This window comes from Schistocerca gregaria, chromosome 8, assembly GCF_023897955.1.
Source record: "Schistocerca gregaria isolate iqSchGreg1 chromosome 8, iqSchGreg1.2, whole genome shotgun sequence".
Classification (NCBI taxonomy): Eukaryota; Metazoa; Arthropoda; class Insecta; order Orthoptera; family Acrididae; genus Schistocerca; species Schistocerca gregaria.
In genome coordinates this window covers 501,799,530-501,816,323 of record NC_064927.1, presented here as the reverse complement: position 1 = coordinate 501,816,323, position 16,794 = coordinate 501,799,530, and the positions used below count along the sequence as shown (strand labels likewise).

At 46.5% G+C, this 16,794-nt stretch overlaps 1 protein-coding gene across 1 annotated transcript; it reads left to right on the top strand.

The window, feature by feature from the left end:
* Positions 1-2,006: 2,006 nt before the first annotated feature.
* On the top strand, positions 2,007-16,433 carry LOC126285269 (uncharacterized). Its single transcript, XM_049984559.1, has 4 exons — positions 2,007-2,017; positions 5,584-5,977; positions 12,017-12,243; positions 16,126-16,433. The coding sequence occupies exons 1-4, from the start codon at positions 2,007-2,009 to the stop codon at positions 16,187-16,189; spliced, it is 696 nt and encodes a 231-aa protein (XP_049840516.1). The 3' UTR covers positions 16,190-16,433.
* The last annotated feature ends 361 nt before the right edge of the window (positions 16,434-16,794 follow it).

The following is a 16,794-nucleotide window of genomic DNA, read 5'->3' as shown; positions in this document are numbered from 1 at the left end:
ACTAGATAATACAACACTAATCATCTAACTATCAAGTGAGTAGCCATGAAACCTACAGCACTACACTTAAGCACCCTCCCCTCAATTGAGAAACTGTACCAATACAGTCTACAATACTAAACTAAAACATGTCCAACAAAGCGAGCAGCCATTCAGGCCAGCCGGCGGCTGTGGCCGAGCGGTTCTAGGCGCTTCAGTCAAGAAGCGTGTGACTGCTACGATCGCAGGTTCGAATCCTGCCTCGGGCATGGATGTGTGTGATGTCCTTAGGTTACTTAGATTTAAGTAGTTCTAAGTCTAGGGGACTGATGACCTCAGATGTTGAGTCCCATAGTGCTTGGAGCCATTTGAACCACTCAGGCCATAATACCGCACTAAAGCCCCTTCCCAAGAAGAGAGTAACTGTGGTAGTCTACAATACTTCGCCTCACTTTGCAAGTGAGTAGCTCTTCAGGAAATAATACCTCACTAGAGCACCGGCTCAACAAGTGAGTAACGACACCGTCTGTAACACAACAATGAAGTACACACCCGTCAGTTGAGCAGCCATGCGATCTACAGTGGTATAATAAAGCATCTACTCCAAAAGATTAGCCGCAGTCTACAGCGCTACAGCAATGAACTACTCTAGCATGAGCCTTCCTTTCCCCAAACGGGAACCGACCCCTTTTTATGAAAATCGTACAAATCGCTTTCATTATCGGCAGTGAGTCTCCTTACTAACCTGGTTTACAAGTGCATGTGACACGGCATATACGCTCAAGGCGTCACAACCAGAAGATGACCACAGTGTTGTGAAGTCACAGTCTATGCAAATTGTCTCAGACCTTATACAGTGAAAATTATACAAATGGCAAAGCATCCTGAAGCAATTAATTTCTCTTAAATTTGTGCTGGGGTTTTATATAACAACAACGTCATGTAATTTCACAGAAAAAAGTTCATGCAATAGGACCTCACATTCCAGTGGAATGATGAGGCTGTCTCTGGTTCAGGTGATAACAGATTTTAACATTTAAGTGAGAGTGGGTATTTCCATGTAGATAACAAGAAGAACAGTCTTCAACAGGTGTGGCAAATGGCTGCCTGGTAACGTGTGCTACTCAAGTGGTTTGTCAGAAAATAAGGTTTTATTAGTTTATCTTGTACAGTTCCATTCTATAAGCTAACAGAGAATAATCATATGGATTTTCATTACTCCACACATGGTCATTGCGGAAGCTTACTGTTGTAAGTCGACCGTTTCTTTTCGGACTGTACCTGAGTTATCACACAAGATTATGAACCTCGTTTCTACTCTGATATTTACCCTAGATAGTGCGTATGACCGGTTAATATCGCAATCTGACTTCGAATTTTGAACTCGTTGAACACGGAGATAGGAAAGATTACGCAAAGTGCCATCGGAGGGGAGGGGGGGGGAGGAGGGGCTATCGGGATGGACCACGACTGATATTGAACTACGAAGGTATTTGCAAACTTCAGACAGCACGGTCTCAAAGAAAAAAAATAAAAAGAAAAATAAATAAATAAATCGGACCTGATAAACTCTGTTTGTGCAGTCCAATGAATTTTTGATCTGCTGCCTACAGAGCTTAACAACTTGAAAACAGAGCGGTTATGTGGTGGAAGCAATAATTTACGATGAAGTCTCCATCGTCACATTAAGAACTCTATTAGCAAAAAATGGTTCAAATGGCTCTGAGCACTAAGGGACTTAACTTCTAAGGTCATCAGTCCGCTAGAACTTAGAACTACTTAAACCTAACTAACCTAAGGACAGCACACATATCCATGCCTCGCTACCGTAGCGGTAGCGCGATTCCAGACTGTAGCGCCTAGAACCGCTCGGCCACCCCGGGCGGCCTGTATTAGCAACACCATACCTGGACTACCGAAGATTTCTTATGGAAGATAATTGCAATCATGCGTAGCGCAGCTGTTGCTCAAATTACAATATAACTGATGGAGCACGTTTCAATGGGATAAATATTACGTATTCAAACATGGAAGTAAGGTACACGTGGTAGAATTTGTGAAAAAGGAAAGGTGGAAGACAATGAGCTCATAAAGTCCAAATATATGAAAACTCCACTATAACGCGTGGACAAATTCGATGTAGACGATCAGTCATTATGGTTAAAGGCATACATCGAATTAAAACATGTGACATCGCCTCCGAACGTCAGGGCAAAAATTAAGTAGAAATAAATTTACAGACTTCAAAACAATAATCTTGCAAGTGAGAGAATCTATTCGTAAATCACTTGATTTTACAGAAGGTTAAATCAGAGATGGATACCGATCACCAAGTGTTCTGATGCAGCCGGAAAGGAGAACAGAGGCAGACTTTTCTCCACGGCAGAGCGAAGTACAAAATGCGCCGTGTATGGACACAATTCGTAGTTTCTAATGATGTGAATACAAGACGAATCGCGAGGCTTGCTACAGTCTCACCATTCTATCGAAAGCTGTTGGTCGAATGTAGCCATATTACACATGACAAGAGAGTGAAACACTTCTGCTCCAGTATGATGCCCAAGACGAGACAGAAAGGTGGTTTGTGTTTAAAACTGCATGAGGCGACCAACCGAAATACGCGCGCCCGTTGCTATGGCTGTCATAACTCCATCGTTTCTAGAAGACATAACTGCTGCTTCGTGTTTGCCAAGATATACCGCTCCCGCAGACAGGGACAGCAGGTGACCGATACCTGTGAGTCGAGAAGTAACTTACACGTGGCATGTTGGTGCACGGCGTATGAAAGGGGTCAGGAATAAACGGTTGCGTTTCACAGGTGAAATGTAGCCCATGTATGAACAATGTAAACTACATTAAGTTTGGCACTTGTCCAAAAAAGAAAAAAAAGTGAAGACGCCACATCGTTCAATGCCGAATGGTAACTACGCTATTTTTCGTACTGTTTAAGTGTCACACAAAGTGCTTACTATGCCAACGTACTATTATGAGCTGGAAAAACACTTACCGGAACATCATCACATTAGTAACAACGGCAATATGATGCACTTGTTTTCTGACGAACGACAGTAAATGCTGGATAAACTGAAGCGGCGATTAGCGATATAACTGAGTTAGTGAGGGTAATTCGAGCGTTGAAAAAACCTTTTATTGTCGTTCACCAATTATTTGAATTCATTAAGTGTCTTAACGCAAGGGGGGATTCATTTGGTAAGAGATTGAGAGATATGGCGGACAAGATTGATGCTATCAAACGATATGTAATCATATGGAAAAGTCAGCTTCAAGTTCATGACAATCGACATTTCCGGTAACTAATGGCAGTAATTTGTGGACCAGATGCGACTGATTACGTTTCAGTAATTGAAACATTTCTATCACGAATTCTCGAAGAGATTCCAAGTCACTGCACAACTGAAGACAAATTTCGATCTATCTGTCGGACCATGGTCACTTTTGAGTGCTAACGCACCTCATGACTTCCGACTTGAGATGATAGATGCACCGTGGAGCATCCGCCTCAACAACCTGTTTGTCCAGTTCAGGAATTTATAAGGACTTTTTACGAAACGTTACGCCAAGAGCAATATCCTCGCTTGCACAGACAAGGCGGTAAAGTTATTCCAATACTGCTCAACGTATGTTTCCAAATGGCTTTTTTGTTACGAAAGTGGCAGAGCTCCGCCACCATTCAGGTTTAACACATTTTAGTCTGCATAACTACACGTGTTTGACTGTGTGACGAAACGTAGTTCCAGATATAGTCCATATTCTAATACTGAAATGAGGGTAAATTTGTAAACATTTCAATGTAATGTTAAATGCATGTTTGTAAAGCGTTTTTCGTTTTAGTTCTGCTGACCTTATTTGCACTATCTGATATACTTATTTAATCAATTAATAAAAGTTATGGCTTTAGTAGAAAAATAAAAAGCTGAAAATAAACACACTTGATAAACTCCACTTATAAAGGTATGCTACAATATCCGACTCTTAGAAGTACGCTACTGGCCATTAAAAGTGCTACACCAAGAAGAAATGCAGATGATAAACGGGTATTCATTGGACAAATATATTATACTAGAACTGACATATTATTACATTTTCACGCAATTTGGGTGCATAGATCCTGAGAAATCAGTACCCAGAAGAACCACCTCTGGCCGTAATAACTGCCTTGATACGCCTGGGCATTGAGTCAAAGACAGCTTGGATGGCGTGTACAGGTAGAGCTGCCCAAGCAGCTTCAACACGACACCACAGTTCATCGAGAGCAGTGACTGGCGTATTGTGGCGAGCCAGTTGGTCGGCCACCATTGACCAGACGTTTTCAATTGGTGAGAGATCTGGAGAATGTGCTGGCCAGGGCAGCAGTCGAACATTTTCTGTATCCAGAAAGGCCCGTACAACACCTGCAACATGCGGTCGTGCATTATCCTGCTGAAATGTAGGGTTTCGCAGGGATCGAAAGAAGGGTAGAGCCACAGGTCGTAACACATCGGAAATGTAACGTCCACTGTTCAAAGTGCCGTCAATGCGAACAAGAGGTGACCGAGACGTGTAACAAATGGCACCCCATACCACCACGCTGGGTGATACGCCAGTATGGCGATAACGAATACACGCTTCCAATATGCGTTCACCGCGATGTCGCCAATCACGGATGCGACCATCATGATGCTGTAAACAGAACCTGGATTCATCCGAAAAAAATGACATTTTGCCATACGTGCACCCAGGTTCGTCGTCGAGTATAGCATTGTAGGGGCCTCTGTCTGTGATGCAGCGTTAGGGGTAACTACAGCCACAGTCTCCGAGCTAATAGTCTGTGCTGCTGCAAACGTCGTCGAGCTGTTCGTGCACATGGTTGTTGTCTTGCAAACGTCCCCATCCGTTGACTCAGGGATCGAGACGTGGCTGCACGATCCGTTACAGCCATGCCGATAAGACGCCTGTCATCTCGACTGCTAGTGATATGAGGCCGTTGGGATCCAGCGCGGCGTTCCGTATTACCCTCCTAAACCCACCGATTCCATATTGTGATAACAGTCATTGGATCTCGACCAACGCGAGCAGCAATGTGGCGATACGATAAACAGCAATCGCGATAGTCTACAATCCGACCTTTATCAAAGTCGGAAACGTTATGGTACGCATTTCTGCTCCTTACACGAGGCATCACAACAATGTTTCACCAGGCGTCGCCGGTCAAATGCTGTTTGTGTATGAGAAATCGGTTGGAAGCTTTCCTCACGTCAGCACGTTGTAGGTGTCGCCACCGGCACCAACCGTGTATGAATGCTCTGAAAAGCTAATCATTTTCACATCGCAGCATGTTCTTCGTGTCGGCTAAATTTTGCGCCTGTAGCACGCCATCTTCGTGGTGTAGCAATTTTAATGGCGAGTAGTGTAATTAGACTGTGTAACAAACACGTCTTCCTAAGTTTCCTACAGCTCTCAGGCTCGGAATAACGTAGTGGTGGGGGAAGCCGGAGCGCTGAGCAGAATCGACCTGGCTACTATCCCGGAGAAGAGGCCTTGTTTAGACGGTGTGTTAGGTTATAGAGAGTGTGGAGGTGACGGCGACGCGCTGTGTGTGCGCAGGCGCACCTACGGCTACGAGGTGCAGGCGCCGCCCCGGCGGGAGCCGCTGCCGCTCTACAGCTACGACTACGAGCTGGAGGTGCCGGCGCGCAGCCCCGAGCCGCCCAAGCTGCACGACCTGGAGGCGCGGCTGGAGCGCGTGCTGCTGCCCAAGCAGGACTGCCCGTGGCGCGAGCAGGCCGCCGCGCTGCTGCGCCACCCCCGGGGGCTGCGCCACGGCGGCGGCCGCCCCTGGGGGCGGGGCGGCGGCTACGGCCTCGCCGAGCCCGACGAGGAGCCGGGGGCGGCGGCGGGCCGCGTCGTGCCGCTGGCCGGCCCCACGCGAGTCCTGCCCACCTCCGGGCCGGCGCTCGCCCCCGTGGAGGAGTTTTACGGCGGCGGCCACACCTACGAGGTGAGGCTTTCTCACTGGCCTGCCGCGCACAGCTGCACGCTACGTGTGTGCGAAAAATAATCACACTGATTTCTTTGTCTGTTGTTGTTGTGGTCTTCAGTCCTCACACTAGTTTCAGTACATTGCTCCCTCCTGCATATATCTCGCGAAGAGACCGTGAGGATAAAATCAGAGAGATTAGAGCCCACACAGAAGCATACCGACAATCCTTCTTTCCACGAACAATACGAGACTGGAATAGAAGGGAGAACCGATAGAGATACTCAGGGTACCCTCCGACACACACCGTCAGGTGGCTTGCGGAGTTTGGATGTAGATGTAGATGTAGATGCAGCTCTTCATGCTACTCTATCCTGTACAAGCTTCTTCATCTCCCAGTATCTACTGCAACCTACATACCTCTGAATCTGCTTGGTGTATTCGTCTCTTGGTCTCCCTCTACGATTTTTACCCTCCACGCCGCCTTCCAGTGCTAAATTGGTGATACCTTGATGCCGCAGAACGTGTCCTACCAACCAATCCCCTTCTTCTAGCCAAGTTGTGCCACAAACTCCTCTTCTCCCCAATTCTATTCAATACGTCCTCATTAGTTATATGATCTACCCATCTAATCTTAAGCATTCTTCTGTAGCATCACATTTCGAAGTCTTCTATTCTCTTCTTGTCCAAACTATCGTCCATGTTTCACTTCCATACATGGCTACACTCCATACAAATTCTTTCAGAAACGACTTCCTGACACTTAAATCTGTACTCGATGTTAACAAATTTCTCTTCTTCAGAAACGATTTTCTCGCCATTGCCAGTCTATATTTTATATCCTCTCTACTTCGACCATCATCAGTTATTTTACTCCCTAAATAGCAAAACTCCTTTACTACTTTAAGTGTCTCATTTCCTAATCTAATTCCCTCAGCATCACCCGATTTAATTTGACTGCATTCCTTTATCCTCGTTTTGCTTTTGTTGATGTCCATCTTACATCCTCCTTTCAAGACACTGTCTATTCCGTTCAACTGCTCTTGCAAGTCCTTTGCTGTCTCTGTCAGTATTACAATGTCATCGGCGAACCTCAAAGTTTTTGTTTCTTCTCCATGGATTTTAATACCTACTCCGAATTTTTCTTTTGTTTCCTTTACTGCTTGTTCAACATACAGATCGAATAACATCGGGGAGAGGCTTCAACCCTGTCTCACTCCCTTCCCAACCACTGCTTCCCTTTCATGCCGCTCGACTCTTATAACTGCCATCTGGTTTCTGTACAAATTGTAAATAGCCTTTCGCTCCCTGTGTTTTACCCCTGCCACCTTCAGAATTTGAAAGAGAGTATTCCAGTCAACATTGTCAAAAGCTTTATCTAAGTGTACAAATGCTAGAAACGTAGGTTTGCCTTTTCTTCAGCTTTCTTCTAAGATAAGTCATAGGGTTAGTATTGCCTCACGTGTTCCAACATTTCTACGGAATCCAAACTGATCTTCCCCGAGGTCCGCTTCTACCAGTTTTTCCATTCGTCTGTAAAGAATTCGCGTTAGTATTTTGCAGCTGTGACTTATTAAACTGATAGTTCGATAATTCTCACATCTGTCGGCACCTGCTTTCTTTGGGATTGGAATTATTACATTCTTCTTGAGGTCTGAGGGTATTTCGCCTGTCTCATACATCTTGCTCACCAGAGGGTAGACTTTTGCCAGCACTGGCTCTCCCAAGGACATCAGTAGTGCTAATGGAATGTTGTCTACTCCCTGGGCCTTGTTTCGACTCAGGTCTTTCAGTGCCCGGTCAAACGCAGTATCTTATCTCCCATTTCGTCTTCATCTACATCCTCTTCCCTTTCTATAACATTGTCCTCAAGTACATAGCCCATGTATAAACCCTCTATATACTCCTTCCACCTTTCCGCCTTCCCTTCTTTGCTTAGAACTGGGTTTCCATCTGAGCTCTTGATATTCATACAAGTGGTTCTCTTCTCTCCAAAGGTCTCTTTAATTTTCCCGTTGGCAGTATCTATCTTACCCCTAGTGAGATAAGCCTCTACATCCTTACATTTGTCCTCTAGCCATCCCTGCTTAGCCATTTTGCATTTTCTGTCGATCTCATTTTTGAGACGTCTGTATTCTTTTTTGCCTGCTTCATTTACTGCGTTTTTATATTTTCTCCTTTCATCAATTAAATTCCATATATCTTCTGTTACCCAAGGATTTCTACTAGCCCTCGACTTTTTACCTACTTGATCGTCTGCTGCCTTCACTACTTCATCCCTCAAAGCTACCCATTCTTCTTCTACTGTATTTCTTTCCCCCATTCCTGTCAATTGTTCCCTTATGCTCTCCCTGAAACACTCTACAACCTCTGGTTCTTTCAGTCTATCCAGGTCCCATCTCCTTCAATTCCCACCTTTTTGCAGTTTCTTCAGTTTTAATCTACAGTTCATAACCAATAGATTGTAGTCAGAGTCCACATCTGGCCCTGGAAATGTCTTACAATTTAAAACTTGGTTCCTAAATCTCTGTCTTACCATTATGTAATCTATCTGATACCTTTTAGTATCTCCAGGATTCTTCCATGTCTACAACCTTCTTTTATGATTCTTGAACCGAGTATTAGCTATGATTAAGTTGTGCTCTGTGCAAAATTCTACCAGACGCCTTCCTCTTTCATTTCTTCGCGCCAATCCATATTCACCAACTATGTTTCCTTCTCTCCCTTTTCCTACTGACGAATTCCAGTCACCCATGACTATTAAATTTCGTCTCCCTTCACTACCTGAATAATTTCTTTTATCTCATCATACATTTCATCAATTTCTTCATCATCTGCAGAGCTAGTTGGCATATAAACTTGTACTGCTGTAGTAGGTGTGGGCTTCGTATCTATCTTGGCCACAATAATGCGTTCGCTATGCTGTTTGAAGTAGCTTACCCGCATTCCAATTTTCCTATTCATTATTAAACCTACTCCTGCATTGCCCCTATTTGATATTGTGTTTATAACCCTGTAGTCACCTGACCAGAAGTCTTGTTCCTCCTGCCACCGAACTTCACTAATTCCCATTACATCTAACTTTACCCAATCCATTTCCCTTTTTAAATTTCCTAACCTACCTGCCCGATTAAGGTATCTGATATTCCACGCTCCGATCCATAGAACGCCAGTTTTCTTTCCCCTGATAACGACGTCCTCTTGAGTAGACCCCGCCCGGAGATCCGAATGGGGGACTATTTTACCTCCGGAATATTTTACCCAAGATGACGCCATCGTCATTTAATCATACAGTAAAGCTGACTGCACTCGGGAAAAATTACGGCTGTAGTTTCCCCTTGCTTTCAGCCGTTCGCAGTACCAGCACAGCAAGGCCGTTTTGGTTATTGGTACAAGGCCAGATTAGTCAATCATCCAGACTGTTGCCCCTGTAACTACTGAAATTGCAGCTGCCTGTCTTCAGGAACCACACGTTTGTCTGGCCTCTCAACAGATACCCCTCCGTTGTGGTTGTACCTACGGTACGGCTATCTGTATCGCTTAGGCACGCAAGCCGCCCCACCAACGGCAAGGTCCAAGGTTCATGGGGGGGGGGGAGGGGGGGGGACATAATTGATTATACAGGAAAATGAACAAATTAAATCATGCGCCGTGTACATATAAATTTACATAAAAATAAAAGCAAGTATATATACAATAATAAATGATTACAAGGAAGAAGATGCTGGGATATGCAAATGAAAAGCTTTTCAGAGCATACATACAAGGTTGGCGCCGGTGGCGACACCTACAAGGTGCTGAAATGAGGAACGTTTCCAACTGATTTCTCAAACACAAACAGCAGTTGACCAGCGTTGCCTGGTGAAACATTGTTGTGATGCCTCGTGTAAGGAGGAGAAATGCGTACCGTCACGTTTCCGACTTTGATAAAGGCCGGATTGTAGCCTATCGCGATTGCTGTTTATAGTATCGCCACATTTCTGCTCGCGTTGGTCGAGATCCAACGACTGTTAGCACAATATGGAATCGGTGGGTTCAGGAGGGTAATACGGAATGCCGTGCTGGATCCCAACGGCCTCGTATCACTAGCAGTCGAGATGGCTGGCATGTTATCTGCATAGCTGTAACGGATCGTGCAGCCACGTCTCGATCCCTGAGTCAACAGATGGGGACGTCTGCAAGACAACAACCATCTGCACGAACAGTTCGACGACGTTTACAGCAGCATGGGCTATCAGCTCGGAGAGCATGGCTGCAGTTACCCTTGACACTGCATCACAGACACTATGGGGACGGTCAAGAGGCACAAAGGCTGTATTGGAGCAAGTACCCTTACAGACACCAACCACACCACACTACATCTGAAGCCCTTTTAGGGCATTTGTGTGATCGTGGGTCCTTTCGGACAGGCGAACGTGCAGGGGGCCGGGGAATTATGCGTATACCAGATTTGGGAGAACTATTTCCAACAGGGCATAGAGTCGAATCCCAACAAGGCCCAAAGCTCGTGTAGCCACAGTCTCCCGCTTCCCTGCACGTTCATCTGTCTGAAAGGGCCATGCCCAAAAAGGGCTTCAGGTGTTGTGTGCTGCGGCTGGCGTCCGTGAGAGTACTTGTTTTGTTATAGCTATGCTGCCTCTCGACCGTTTCCACCTGCTTGGACGTACGCAGACACCGTCTCGGCTTGTTCCCGACACGAATACCGGACCATTCTGCTGCCTAGAGTTCGCTGCATCAGTCACACAGCCTGCAGCACACAACGAAAACACTGCACATGGCCAGCTCCATCTACCGTGGCAGCGTTGCACTTCTGGACACGTGGTGGAGGAAGAGATCAGTGTTTGACTTCTCGTTGACAAAAAGGTCATTAGAAACAAAGCACAAGCCCGGATTAGGGAAGGATGGGAAAGGAAGTCGGCCATGCCCTTTTAGAGGAGCCGTTCCGGCATTTGCCCGAAGCGATTTAGGGAAATCACGGGAAACATAAACCAGGATAACCGGACGCGGCTTTGAACCGTCGTCCTGCCAGATACGAGTCCAGTGTGCTAACCATTGCGCCACCTCGCTCGGTCGTACGCATATTCACAGGACCTTTTCTACTCCACATCCAGTCAGGAGCCGTCCACGCAGTTTGTCGGTTTTGTTAATGCTCACGTTGTATACAGGGTCTCCCTCCTATGGGTCGTCAGGTGCATTTTCTCTGGTGTTTCGGCAGATATTTCTAATTTCTTTTTTGCAATGTGTAGATGGAGTCAGCACCACGCAGCAGCGCTACTCAATAGCTGCTGCAGAAGTACTGCTTTTCTTCACGTTCTTCTGTCCCTGAAGTACACATCGACGAAACAAATATCTCACTAGACTAATGTGGGACAGCGCAGTCGAATGAGCACGCAAAAATTCCGCTTTAAAAATCATTTCACCCGTAACGAGAACGAGAAACAAACCGACGCTTTCTCTCAGCACTGGCTGTCGCACGAAAGACTTGATGAGCAGTATTTGTTTGGGTTGAAATTATAAATATCTGCCGAAACGCTAGAGAATACTATCTACTAGGTCGTTTATATATATTGTGAAAAGCAATGGTCCCGTAACACTCCCCTGTGGCACGCCAGAGGCGACGGCGGTCAGTGGCCCGTTCAGTCCAGATGGACACCGAGCTCGAATTCACATGGGGACTGGTGAGGTGTTGCGCGTGAGTAGGGGCACTACGTCAGTAGTGTGTGGTGCAAATTAAGAATTTGGGTCTGACAGAGGGCGTGCCAGGGTAGTCCGTGAGGTCGTGGTGACCAGTGTGCCCAGACAGCACAGTGGCCAGAGCGTTCACCTGCCATGTAGGAGACACGGGTTCGAATGCAGGTCCAGCTCCTAGAATGCACGAGGTCGGGGTTCAAATCCAGCTCCAGCATAAATTTTCAACTTGCCCCATTGTTTTAAATCAGTTCCCACCAGCAGCTAATTTCTTTAATTCCTGTGTATAAACATATTAATTCAAATTGCTGCTGCTCGTACGCCGTCTGAGGAATGAACAACTCAGTAAAGAACGGCCGTGTTTGGTGACAGGTGGTGCACAGCTCCCCGCTCGCTCTGATCTCCGGAGGCGACGGCGGCCGCCTGGGCGGCTACCCTGAGGACCTGGCTGGGCTGACGAAGCCCTGGTCCCCCCTGCCGGGGCCCGCCTACCTGGCCGGGTCGGTGCTGGGTCGGGACTTCCGCAGTGACCTCCACTTCGCCCCCGAGAGGCCGCGCATCCAAGACGAGCCGCCAGCGGGACGCTACGTGGTGAACAGGTACGAGCCCGAGCGTACCCACCAGCTGAATGACAGGCGGGGACGGCGCAGCCGCAGGGCCGTCAGCCTGCGTTTCACCCTCTCTGAGGGTTACGAGTCCCTAGAGCACGAGGAGGAGGAGAAGAAGTTGGTGCAGCAGCCGGGCAGGCAGTGGAGGGGGCAGTACGTCACAGACCGGATGGGGATCGCGACGGTGCCGCAGTATCTGTGGACAGGGAGTAGAGAGTCCAAAATCCTAGACCCGGACGACATCGACGACCTCGCCTTCCGACATCCCCTCGATAGGTACTTTACTAACGTCAAGGATTGGAAGGAGGTGGTCGATTTCAAATCGAAAATATTGGGAAGTGCAAATCGTCGGCAGGAATTAGTGAAAAGCCACAGGCTACCGTGGTGGAGCCAGTCTCGTCCCAAAGTTGGAACGATCTACAGGCCACACGTCATTCACAATGCTGTCGTAAACTCTTTCTCACAGGAGCCTTCTGACTACCATCTGACCCCTGCACCTAAGGCACTTCCGAAGAGCGTGTACTCTGTAAAGATTTTACCGGACGCTGCGTATCACGACGGATATAAAGCGTCCCCCATTAAGCCGAAGACTTTTGGCCAAGTAGGAATGAAGGGCACACGTGACGAGAATTACAGACTGAATGTATTTGGCAGCCAGACTGTACAAAATGAGTTACGCAACAGGTTTGACAGTAGATTTCAGGATCAGAGACTTTCTTCCAGTAACGTGAATCGTTTCTCTCCTGTAGTGGTACCATACCGTGGCCAGCTCAGTAGCTATAGCCTAGGGTCATTTTTGACAGGACAGACAGGGAATGGACTCAGTAATATAAGGGACTCCCTGACGAAGCAGGATCTCCTCCCTACGCATTCTCTTCTTGACGTCCATTCGAATGAAGATTTCAGCCTAGACGAAATAGATCGCCAGTTGCTGGAAGAAGAGAAAAGGGCTGCGAAAAAAAAGTCAGAAAGTGGTACCGCAGAGGAAGCTCTTAACTCTGAGACGACTTCCAAACCTCGTCCATCGGACGTATACTCACTGAAAGTATTGCCCGATCCGGTGGAAGACCACCATTTCAGTCTGGAGGAAATTGATAAGGTGCAGATGATAAGTATGACGGCCGAAAAATCACACTCCACCGATAGTGAGTTCTCTCCGGATTTGGCACCCTTAAAAAACTCGGCACTTAGCAACGAGGTGAACATACTACCGAATACAGACGTTCTGTTAGGTACTAACAATTTTGCGACTATTAACTCACAGCCCAGTGGCAACATAATAACCAATAACATAGTTACAAGTGTTTTCCCTGACACCCCTCACTTACTGAGCTCATCGCCAAACTATGCTCCGAGTGTGATATCTAACAGAAATTATAATCTAAACACAATGCCAGGATTTATTTCCGGCAAAGTGAATCAACTGAACACCTTTTCCAGCCTGCTCTCTGATGAAATTCATCTGTTGGACAGAGGACCCGTAAAGTTCGTGGAGAAAAAGAATATCAAAGAGCTAAATTCGAAAGGAAACTCTGAAGATGTTAACGGAGTGCTTTCCGATGAGGAACGACGTCACATTGGGGCTGTGAATAAGAACAGCAGGGAGGAACCCGAAGTGGAACCCCACCAGGAGGATGTAGGTACTGACACCAAGAAGGATGTACCGACTGATAGCATAAGCCAAAAAACAGAAGGAAATCTAGTATCTGAAGATACTAAACGCGAAAGCGCAGAAGCTGTTAGAAAAGAGTCAGAAGAGGGACGAAAACATGTTGATGGTTTGCTTGTTCCGGAAAAGGAGACTGAACCAGAACAGGTTCCTGGTGCTGAAGCTTCACCAGATGCTGATTCCCCTGTAGATAAAGTACAATATTCGGCTGAGAGAAAGGCATTAACGAAAGAACAGGCTGCCGAAGACAAATTAGTGGCAGAAAATAAGGAGGAATTATCTGCCATTAGAGTACAAAGTAGCAAGGAGCAACAGAAAGGAAAGTTAGGGGCTACTGGTCAGGAAGAAGCGGACATAAATGAGACAGAGCTCGCATCGAAGTCAGAACCGTTAGGTACTGCAGACAGTCATTCGCCTACAGTAGTTGAAGAGCTCGCAGGTGTAGGACCAGAAGAGCCGTCTAGTGTAGGGCGCGTTGAGCCCCAGAACGTTCTCAACTTTCTGCCACTTTCTCAGCAGCCACTGGGCACGCAGCCAGTTGGGAAAGTGCTGACTGGAGCAGGTAACGTCGGTACTCAGCACGTAGAGACTAGAATAATTCCACTAGAGGGCTTGCACAGGGACACACGCAACTGGCATCTTGACGACCACCATCGTGAGATCGATGACGTTGAAGTGGGTGAAAATTTCGAGAACCGGCCGTGGTATGGACTGTGGTACGGTCACGGAAATGAAGTTAAGAGCGTGGGACTGCCGAAGTTGTACGAACTGCACGATGCTATTCTCGAGAGGAACAAACATGATGACGAGAAAGTGGGCAAAGATCAAGAGTTAGGAACTACTAGTTCAGAACAGACCACAGAAAACAGCCTAAGGGAAATGGACAATGATCAGGAAATACACGAAGAAAATAATCCCGTGACACACGTTCCAGCCGAGTTCCATCATTCTGCGTATCCACAGGAAACAGATACCAAATCACCTGAGACAGTTTTCGACTACTACACTACACCCGAGTCTGCTGAAAAAGTGCGCCAGCCTGATGCTGCGGAAGATGAGATCCTAGTTCACGATGAGAAATGGGATTCTTACCGTAAAGCTTACATTTCCCCCCGCTTCGAAGAGAACAGTGACGCTAGTCCGTCAACAGAATCGCCCAAGACCAGCTCAGCTTCTTACACCCAACAGTCCTGGTCTTATCTGGATCAAGCCTTGAGCCATGGAGGTGACAAATGGGGCACTGCAGCTGCCCAACAACCGTTGTCTCATTCTTATTTCAGCAAGAGTCATCGTCAGATACAACCAGATCATGACGTAGGAGTTGCTCCAAAGTTCGGTTCGGTAAAAGGAAACCCCAAGTACTATTTGCAGTACCCGAGAAGAATTAACGCTGGCCCCTTCATTCAGCGCTCGCACCACCCATCCCACAACGTTCGCGGTGAGTCGTTTGCAAACACTGACTCGAAGACTAAGGCTCTACCAAATTTCGAAGTAAGCGAGGTCGACCCAACAGCTCGTTACATCCAACAGTTCCGGCACACGCCCGACAACATCCAACCTTACCGACAAGGAAATGTTATGACTACCATAAACAATCAGCTAAAGTCTCATAATGAACAATACCCACCCTACCGCCATAACGAAAATAAACAAATATTTACAGCAACGGCTAGACCATTGGCAACTTCACCGGCGTTTCAAACGGCAAACAGCAACTGAGATTTACTTTTTAACACTGCCACGGGTTACGTAAGAATTCCTCTCAAGACAGGTATAGCTCTACTTTAGTAGTAAGAGGGACTCTTATTTCCGATGTTTATTTATTTATTTATTTATTTATTGCATCATCAGGAACAAAAAGGACAAATGTTCAAGGATAGGAACATTTGCTGGTATCACTTCTTACGACTATCTTGAAATACTTCGTGCGGCTGAGCAAAACCCACGATCAATTCCGCAGAATTATAAGTTGTCTTCGTTCTTGGGATTGGTAATACTACAAAATCTGTCCTCTTGAGAAAAGTGCTTCGTTTCTCTGGAATGAAAGAAATGTAAATATTTTCTGGATGTACTGAGTACTTACATCAACGTGTAATTGATTAAAAAGTTAAGGTAAACATAAATTATTGTTCATCTCGTTTATGAAGTATGTGTTATACTTAATGAACCGTTCTTGCTAATGCAGTTTTTATGTCTGACTCAAGGTGCGACCTTCGACGACATCCAGAGGGCGGAACTTGGATGACATCTTTGGGTCCAGACAAGTAGCAGTCTACGCTCCTTAAGGGATACAAGTTCTGTATAAACGAAATTCTGTTCCTCTCGGATGTCCTCGATTGTCGAAGACAAGTGCACACACACAGGGTAGTGAAAGATTATCTTGTGTTGTTGGTAAGACTGTCACACTTTTCGACTGCCAACTGAAACTGTTCTTTTGTGAAGGGTAACATATCGGACCTAGAACGCCGTGTTTGCAGTCGAATGTGTGGATTACATAACGTGGAAGAAGAATGAGATGTGCTTGTTGCTATGTGATATGTTCTGTGTCTACCAACACTACGGCTGTAATAAAGACATGTCTCTCTATACTGATCCTTGTTGTTTGTACTTTGTAGACCGTGCCACGGGTAGTACCGTCGAGTCTGCCGGAGGAGATGGCGTGGAATGCCGGCACGGAGAGTGTGGCCGCAGTCTGGAATGCCCACGCCCGAACACAGAAACACTAATAGTGACACCACCAAACACTCCACCCCACACGCCTTCCAACGTCCCTCATCAAGACTGCACTAGCGTTGAACAGCTGTGTTTCTCACTCAACCACCTGGGATACTTTTGTAAGGAAAGGCATTCATTGGCCAACTGTACATCAAAGT